This window comes from Hydra vulgaris, chromosome 12 (genome assembly GCF_038396675.1).
Source record: "Hydra vulgaris chromosome 12, alternate assembly HydraT2T_AEP".
NCBI lineage: Eukaryota > Metazoa > Cnidaria > Hydrozoa > Anthoathecata > Hydridae > Hydra > Hydra vulgaris.
Window position 1 is genome coordinate 41,965,001 of NC_088931.1, and position 9,442 is coordinate 41,974,442.

Sequence of the window (9,442 nt, forward strand, 5' to 3'; positions counted from 1 at the left end):
CATTATATTATAACCCATACTCAAAAGACATTACTAAAGGAATGGATGATAACTCATTTTCAATTCTTCATATTAATATTAGGAGTTTAAAAAAAAATTTTGAATCATTAAAACAGTTTCTATATAAAATTAAAATTAATTTTCAAATTATTTGTCTTAGTGAAACATGGTGTCAAGACAAAAATGTTGAGAACGATTCATATTTCCAAATACCCAATTACAATGTAGTCCACCAAATTAGAGACCTGGGCAAGGAAGGCGGGGGTTTATGTATGTTTATTAAGAACTCATTATTATTCAAATTTAATTCAAATTTAAGTTCAATCACAAATGATTATGAGTCATTATGTATGGAAATCATTAATAAAGCCTCAAAAAACATTGTCGTGCATGCATTATACAGACCATCATCAGGAAATATTAATGCGTTTAAAGATCACATTAAAAATTTAATTGAAAATAAATTGAATTTGAATAAAAGTGTTTATTTCGTGGGTGACATTAACCTTAATATTTTGGATTATGACGTAAATAAACAAACGAATAAATTCTTTAATGTCATTTTTCAAAGTGGATACATTCCAATAATAAATAAACCAACGCGTGTGACTAGCGGTAGTGCAACGTCAATAGACCAAATTATAACTAATGAATTTATCAATACAAAAATTAAAACTGGAATATTTAAAACGGACATTTCGGATCACTTTCCGATTTTTATAATATCAAATAAATGCATTCAGCCTGATGCTTACAAAAAAAAAGTTACAACACGAATTATAAACGATACATCCATAAAATATTTTCATTATCTTATATCGTGTGTAAATTGGAACGAGACGCTAAAAAATCAAAATGCCAATGAAGCCTACGATATCTTCTTAACTGAATTTCTTACACATTATAATGAAGCATTCCCTAAAATTACTAAATTAGTCAAATCGAAAACGCTTTTAAACCCATGGATAACGAAGGGAATCCTTAAATCTTCCAAAATTAAACAACGAATATATTGTAAGTTTCTTAAAAAAAGAACTTTGGTAAATGAAACTACTTATAAAAGTTATAAACGTTTATTTGAATCTGTTCTAAAACGCTCAAAAAAAAACTATTATTCTGAAAAATTAAAGAAAAACAACAGTACACAAAAAACATGGAACATTATTAAAGAGGTAATTGGCAAGAAAAATCTGGACCGAAATGCACTTCCAACTAATCTTAAAATTAATAATAACTTAATTGTAAATAAAACATTAGTTGCAGAAACAATTAATAACTTTTTTGTTAATGTAGGTTCGAATTTAGCCTCTAAAATAGGACCATCTCAGACAAACTTTCGTTCATACCAAACACCAAATAAATCTGTCATGTCTAATCATGAACTTACAGAAGATGAATTATTAAACTCAGTTTCTTTACTAAAACCTAATAAAAGTTCGGGTGCTGATGATGTCAGTAGTATTGTCATTATTAAATCAATAATTTTATAAAAATACCACTTTTACATATTTTTAATTTATCTTTAAAACACGGAGTTTTTCCTGAAAACTTAAAATGTGCAAAGGTTACACCAATCTATAAAACAGGTGATCCTTCTGATGTCTCAAACTACAGACCAATCTCAATTCTTACCTGCTTTTCCAAGATTTTAGAACGTGTTATGTATAACAGACTGTTTTCTTTTTTAACTAATAATAAAATTCTTTACGATAAACAATTTGGGTTCAAATCTGGCCATTCAACCGATCATGCAATCATTCATCTAGTACACGAAATATTTAAAGCTTTTGATGAAAACAAATTTACTTTAGGCGTCTTTATTGATCTAAGTAAGGCTTTTGATACGGTGGATCATAATATTCTCCTGCACAAACTTAAAAACTATGGTATCATAAGTTTTAACTTAGCATGGTTTAAAAGTTATCTAGCAAACAGGAAACAGTACATCTCGTTTAATGATAGTATAACGGATTTAGCGACAATTTCCTGCGGCATCCCACAAGGATCAATTTTAGGGCCCCTTTTATTCCTCATTTATATAAATGACTTAAATAAATTTTCAAGTATCTTAAATTCAATCCTATTTGCAGACAACACCAACTTATTTTATTCTGATAAGGATATTAATTCTTTATTTGAAACAGTAAACAAAGAGCTAGCAAAACTAAGTGAATGGTTTATAGCAAATAAATTATCCATAAACATAAAAAAAACAAAATATACTTTCTTCCATCGTCTTCATGAAAAGAGACTCATCCCATTAAATCTTCCAATTTTAGTTGTAAATAACTCTTGTATAATAAGAGAGCGTTCATTGTTATTTCTTGGTGTTGTTATTGATGAAAATGTGAGTTGGAAGGAGCACATAAATATAATTCAAAATAAAATTTCGAAAAATATTGGTCTACTTTACAAAGCTAAGCAGTTATTAAATCAAACCTGTTTAAAATACATTTATTTTTCATTTATTCATAGCTACCTAAGTTATGCAAACGTTGCCTGGTGGTAGCACTAACGTAACTAAAATAAATAAACTATTAATTAAACAAAACCATGCTTTAAGAATTATTGGAAATGTAGATCGTTTCTCACACACTAAACCTCTATTCATTAAATTTAATATTCTCGTATTTCAACTAAATCTTTATCAAATTCTTATTTTTATGTTCAAAGTTAATAAAAAAATAGCACCTATTTTATTTAACTCTTTTTTGGAAAAAATATATCATCTATACCCAACACGATTTTCAGAAAACAATTATGTTTAACCTAAAACCTATTACTCTGTTACTAAGTTCTCAATTGCTAACAGAGGTCCTAAACTATGGAACATGCTATTAAATAATGAGTTAAAAACTATTTCTTCTATTAAACAATTTAAAAACAAACTTAAGCAAAAGCTTTTAATAAATGACAACGAATTAAAATTTTTCTGAAGCCTTTGATTAGGAGTAATCACGTTTGTCTATTTCTTTATAAATATGGTTTAAATATATATTCTACAGTTCAATTTGTACATTATGACGTTGTTTTTTTTATCTGATATAATAAACTTTACATATATAAAAGACACATTATGATACTAAAAATGTTTTTAAAAAATGTTTTTTTGTTTTTTGTTTGTTTGTTTGTTGTTCGTGTATTATCTGTTATTTTATGATTTAAATTCAAAAGGTTTATAAATCTAAAACTAGTTAGGAAAAAAATAATTTAATTAAAATAATTAATTAAAAAATCTTCGTATACTTTTGGATACATTACACTGTAATATAGCGTAAAATGTTTTTTAGTTTTTATTTATCGTTATTTTATTTTAACGCAACGTTTTGTTTAACGTTTATTTAACGAGTTACTTTGTTTTGTATTTTTATTATTGACATTTTTATTTAAAGGGGCTTGGTGATAAGACAGAACTTGTCTTCTTTTTGCCCCAGCCATGTATTTATTTATTTGTATTGCATAAACTTGTAAACTTTTCTTATCGGCGAAATACATAATAATAATAATAATAGTAATAATAACAATAATAATAATAATAATAATAATAATAATAATGTACACTGTGACAATTGATGAAATAAATTGTGGAGCACAATAACAGAAGATGTTGTGCTATAACAGCTATAAATGTTTTAAAAATAGCATTGTTTACTTTTCAATGTATATAAATATTATTATGTATTTAATAAATAATTTTTGCAATAATCTGATTTATCAAGTTTATTTTTGAATTGGTCAATTGTTATTGATTCGACAATATGTGGTGGTAAACCATTCCAAGCATTTACGACTCTACGCGAAAAGAAATTATATCTAGCATTCCTCTTACAGTATGCCTTTGTTAACTTTTGGTTATGACTACGAAAATTGTAAGGTTTTAATTGAACTTTAGATATTGAGTCGTTTATCCAATTTATTTCCTTATAATCGTTCTGTATTTTATATTGAAAAATAAGATCTCCTCTTAAATGACGCTCTTCTAGAGTAGTTAATTTCAATAACTGTACTCTTTTTTCATATAGCATTTTTTAAAAGCTGGTACGATTTTTGTTGTCCTTCTCTGTACTTTTTCTAACTTTAAGATGTCTTGCTTCAGATAAAGACACCATACTTGGATTGCAAACTCAAGATGAGGTCTTACAAAAGTCGTATATAAATTTTTTTGCCATATTCGACTCAAAATATTTAAAAGTTCGTTTAATAAGAGCAAGCATTCGATTTGATTTTCCGACAGCTTTATCAATATGACTTGTCCATTTTAAATTAGATTGCATCATTACTCCTAAATCGCGTTCTACTTTTGATGTTGCTAAGATATTATTTTGTTGAGTTTCAGCGTCGAACATTGAATAAGTTATACATGGATTTTTAAAGTCAATGTGCATAATTTTACACTTTTCATAGTTAAATTTCATTAACCATAATGACGACCATTTCATAATATTATCAATATCTAGTTGTAATTTGTTTATGCGAATATCTTCATCTGATTTAAATATATTTATAATTTTGCTATCATCTGCATATAATTTAATATTATTTTTTAATGTGTCTGGCAGATCGTTTATAAAAATAAGAAATAGAAGAGGCCCAAGGACAGAACCTTGTGGAACTCCACTCTCGACTGTTAGCCATTTTGATACACAATCCCCTAAAATTACTCTTTGCTTTCTTTTATATAAATAGGCTTCTATCCAATTTGGAATTACTCCAAAAATACCATATGATTTTAACTTTAACATCAATCGCATATGAGGTACTTTATCAAAAGCTTTTGAGAAATCTGTATACAACATATCAACACACCAGCCATTCTCAATAGCATCAAATAAAATATCTTGTGTTTCTAGTAGATAAGTAGTACAGCTTTTGTTCTTCGAAAACCATGTTGGTTACTATATAATAAATTGTTTGTTAACATGTAATCCATTATTTTGTCACCTAAGATTGATTTTAGAATTTTGCATGGTATTGACGTTTACGAAATTGGTCTATAGTTTGAAGGATCATTTTTATCTCCATTCTTGTATAGTGGTGTTACATTTGCCATTTTCCATATGAGTGGAATTTATTCTTCTTTTAAGGATCTTTTGAATAGTAACTCTAGAGGTTCTCAAAAACTATTTTGACATTTTTTTAACATTGAGTCTATATCTAATTCTAAAATCTTGCTTATTTTTGCTGTAATGTTAGGAAAATTTGTTGGATCTTCTATAACAAATACTGATTAACTTTTAACATCAATTCTTGTAATAATATACATTTTCAAAACATTATTTAAATAAAAATATTTTGCAATGTATAAATTATGTAGTTAATGGATGCAAAGTTATTACACTTCGCATTCATTGGGAGCTCCAACTTGTCTTGTGATTAAAAGGGACTTCATAAGGACTTAAATTCTTTGTTCCTGGACTCCTGTGCTACTTCTTAAAGCAACTCCTGTGCTACTTTTGGTAATTTTTAGGATTTTTTCATACATACATGCATGCATGCATGCATACATGCATGCATGCATACATACATACATACATACATACATACATACATACATACATACATACATACATACATACATACATACATACATACATACATACATACATACATACATACATACATACATACGTACATACGTACATACATACATACATACATACATACATACATACATACATACATACATACATACATACATACATACATACATACATACATACATACATACATACATACATACATACATACATACATACATACATACATACATACATACATACATACATACATACATACATACATACATACATACATACATACATGGCTCTAGTTAGTAAAACTGTATGAAAAACAGTATGAACATGTAATGTATAAAAAACAGCTTGGCAGTTCTAGAAACAAACTTAGAATAAACCATGATTAATCTCCTTGAAAAAAAGAACGTAGCAGATATTTAAATAAGGGACATTAAATGTTAAGGAAACCTCTCATAAATAGTAATCAGTATTAAAACTATAGATAAATACTGAGGGAGCGATAAATACCGTGCGAGTAATAAAGTTTGTTAAAAAATAGTATCAAATACCTATTAAGCTAACATTTTTTCATCATTATTTTCATATTTATCTTTATTTAATCTTTTTGGTTCTCAGTTCACTCGAGCTCCCCTCCCCTAATTAGGGCTACCGCTAACAATCGCTAACATCAGAAAGGCAATAAGTCCATAACTCCTAATTTTATAGGAAAGACAAAAAACTGTTTTGACCCTTTGACGGTTTTACGTGTAAATACAAACAAAAAACAAAACAAGTAAATTTAAAATTACTTTGTTTTGTTAAGATTGGCTTCTGCGGTAGCCGATGGCTGATTAGTGGTTGATTCTTGGTTAATATATGATAATTCAATGATACTAAACGACAATATTATATAATATATTTTAAAAAACATACACATGCATACATACATACATACATGCATGCATACATACATACACACATACATACAGTGACGGATCCAAATATTTTTGGAGGTGGTGGGATGGGGGAAGGGCAAGGAAAGCTTATTTTTTAAATTCTGGTCGGGGATACATACATACATACGTAGGGGAGAGTGGGGTAATGGCGAACGCGGGGTAACTTCAATTATGGTCAAAACGGCATGATAGAAAAAGATAGTTGACAATTTCTTTTTGCCTGCTGAGAGTGGGTTTTATTATCAGTTCCAGACGTGCAGTAGTATAGTGAAGCTGCACTCGTTGTTATAAATAAATTGATCCTAACTTTTTCTGATAATTTTATTTAATTTTTTGCTTGAAAAACCTTCCAGTTGTAGCTACTATGGATATAAAGCCACTCCTTTTGTTATTGTTGTTGTTGCATAGTACCATAACCAACAAGTTTTTAACACGTATTATATTTTGGGTATGTCAATACAACCTCAATGGATTAATCGTATTTCATTTTAATGCGTCCGCGGGGAAATAACGAACGATTTTAGTGGGATAACACACTGACGTCAGGTGGCCAGAATTTTAATGTTTCTTACTTTTGTCACATTTAATTTAAACAGATAAATTGTTAGATAGGTAATTTCATTTAACAGAGTGAAAACCAGAGAATGTTTAAGAAAGAAACATTCCACTATTATTACTAGTTTGCCAATGAGAAATATTTTTGAGCAAAAGAAAAGTAAGAAGGAAGAAGTAAAAATACTACTGATAAAAGTAAAAAGAGAAAGAAGAACTTTAACCTATTAGAGGCTGATTATGTACCATCATGTAAAGAAAAAAAGAGAGCCGGAGGTGATACAGAACTTTTTTGTTTAGTTTGCAAAGATAGGTATAAAGGTCCACCCGCAAAAGACTGGAACATATGTCATAAATGCCAGTTCTGGTTGCACAAAAGTGCACAATTGGTGAAAGCACTTCCAGGAGTTTTGTTTGTGATTTTTCTTTGTAATTATTTTTTAAAATTTTATTAATGGAGTTTGTGTTATTAAGTTGCGATGAAAAATTTCACAATCTGCCCATGGAAGACTAGATTATGTGTTACAATTGTAAGGCCTGGTGGAGGTGAGCATATCCTGAGGTTTTGTCTGTGATTTCTGCACTTGGTTTTTACAATTAGCATTTTATTCGTTATTACACAACAGTGTTTGTGATTACCCCAAGGTGTGCTTGGAATTACCCCACGTTCGTAGGGTAGTTCCGAACACCATTGGTTTTGTTTTTGCCCTAAATTTTTATTTTATAATAAGATATATAAAAATTACTTTTGGGTGTTTGTGACTGAATAGTTAGACTAAATGATAAGCAATAAATATGATCAATTTTGTATAACTGGTGTCTTTAATTCGCATTCCCGCTTAGGTATTCGCCAAAACCCTACTCTCCCCTACTTTTTCGCTTTCTTATTTTGAAATTGTGTCTCGAAATCGTTGTAAGAAAATATATTTTTCGAAACATCTTACAATTTGTTGAACTCTTATATAAATTTTTGATATAAATTTTAAATTACTGAACTTTGGTTGACGAAACCTAAGTTGCCCAGTAAAAATTTTTATCTTCATCTGCTGATCAAACTTCAACGCATAGTTAACCGTATAGTCGTTAGCTTATCGAGAGTTGATTGGTAGTTGATAATTGGTTAACATATAATAAGTCAATGGTGTTAAACGACAATATTATATAATATATTTTGCAAAAGCACAACTATGCAGTATTGGCCATTAATAACAATCCAACATGTTTTTTTTAACATCAATCGACTTTGATTGATATTAAATCAATGATTATTTGACTCTTTTTAAATATAAAAAGTGTATATTGATAAGCATCCTATTTTCATTCAAATAAATAAAGATATTCATAAAAATATTATTTGATGAGCTAATTTTATTGCTTTTTTCTTGGCATATATCTCATAAACTAAAATAACTATAATGGCCAATTAACAATTAACAATTCACTCTATTATTTCAAAATTCCTTCAAAACTTCATTTGTCTTTGATGAAAACTTTGCATGAGAATTTTTATTTAAATTGTCATAAATATTTGAATAATTTACGTAAAATGCAAATTTTAGCCGAATAATCAGTCGATATTAAAGATACAATACAATGGAAAATCTTTCGTGTCCTGGAAGACCCAGCATTTCAAATAAAAGAAATGAACGTTTATCATCTCCTGATCTCAGTCGAAAATGGCAAAAAGTTTCTGATGTTATTGATGTTATAAAATCATGTCTTGGCCTACCAATAGTCCAGATCTCAATTAAATAGACAACTTGTGGTCTTGGTTAAACCACAACCTTGGTAAAATTGAAATAAAAGATCTGGTTTAGCTGAAAGAATTAATTAAAATTTAATTAATGAATTAATTAAAGTAACAAAATTACTCAGAATTTAATGAATTCCATGCCGAAACATATCAACAAATGCTTAGAAGTAAAAGAACTGTCAACAAAATATGAGTTCTTCTAATTTTTTTTATGTTTTGTGAATATTTTTTTATTAAGGTTTGTTTATTTTGTTTTTGTGGTTTGTTTATATTGGCCCCTTTTTTTTTGTTTTTTTGTTTTGATACAAATCAACTTGTTTGAATTAAAATATTTTATTTTTTATTTTTTATTATTTTATAACAAATTTATATTGCGATTATTTGATTTATTTCAATAAGAAAAAACTTAAGAAAAAATCAAATATATTTTAAAGACTTTTAGTTTATAAAATATTTAATTTTCAAACTTGTATTCATACTAAAATAACATGGATTGTTGTTATTAATGGCCAATATTGTTTACTATCAATACATTTTGCAAAAGCGCAACATAGGCAAATATAAACTACTGAGTAATTAATTACTTTAATATAAAATATAAACTTCTCTTATAGATAAAAAAATAATTCGCTTTGCTTTGTTATTTTTTTTTCACTCTATATAAG

The 9,442-nt window shown here is 27.9% G+C and overlaps 1 protein-coding gene across 1 annotated transcript in view; it reads left to right on the forward strand.

Moving 5' to 3' along the window:
* The window catches only part of LOC136088125 (uncharacterized), a 1,623-nt gene extending 133 nt beyond the window's left edge, over positions 1 to 1,490 (forward strand). The window contains exon 1 of the mRNA XM_065811789.1: positions 1 to 1,490. This exon is cut by the window's left edge and continues 133 nt beyond it. Coding sequence (XP_065667861.1) covers positions 1 to 1,490 — 1,490 coding nt within the window.
* The last annotated feature ends 7,952 nt before the right edge of the window (positions 1,491 to 9,442 follow it).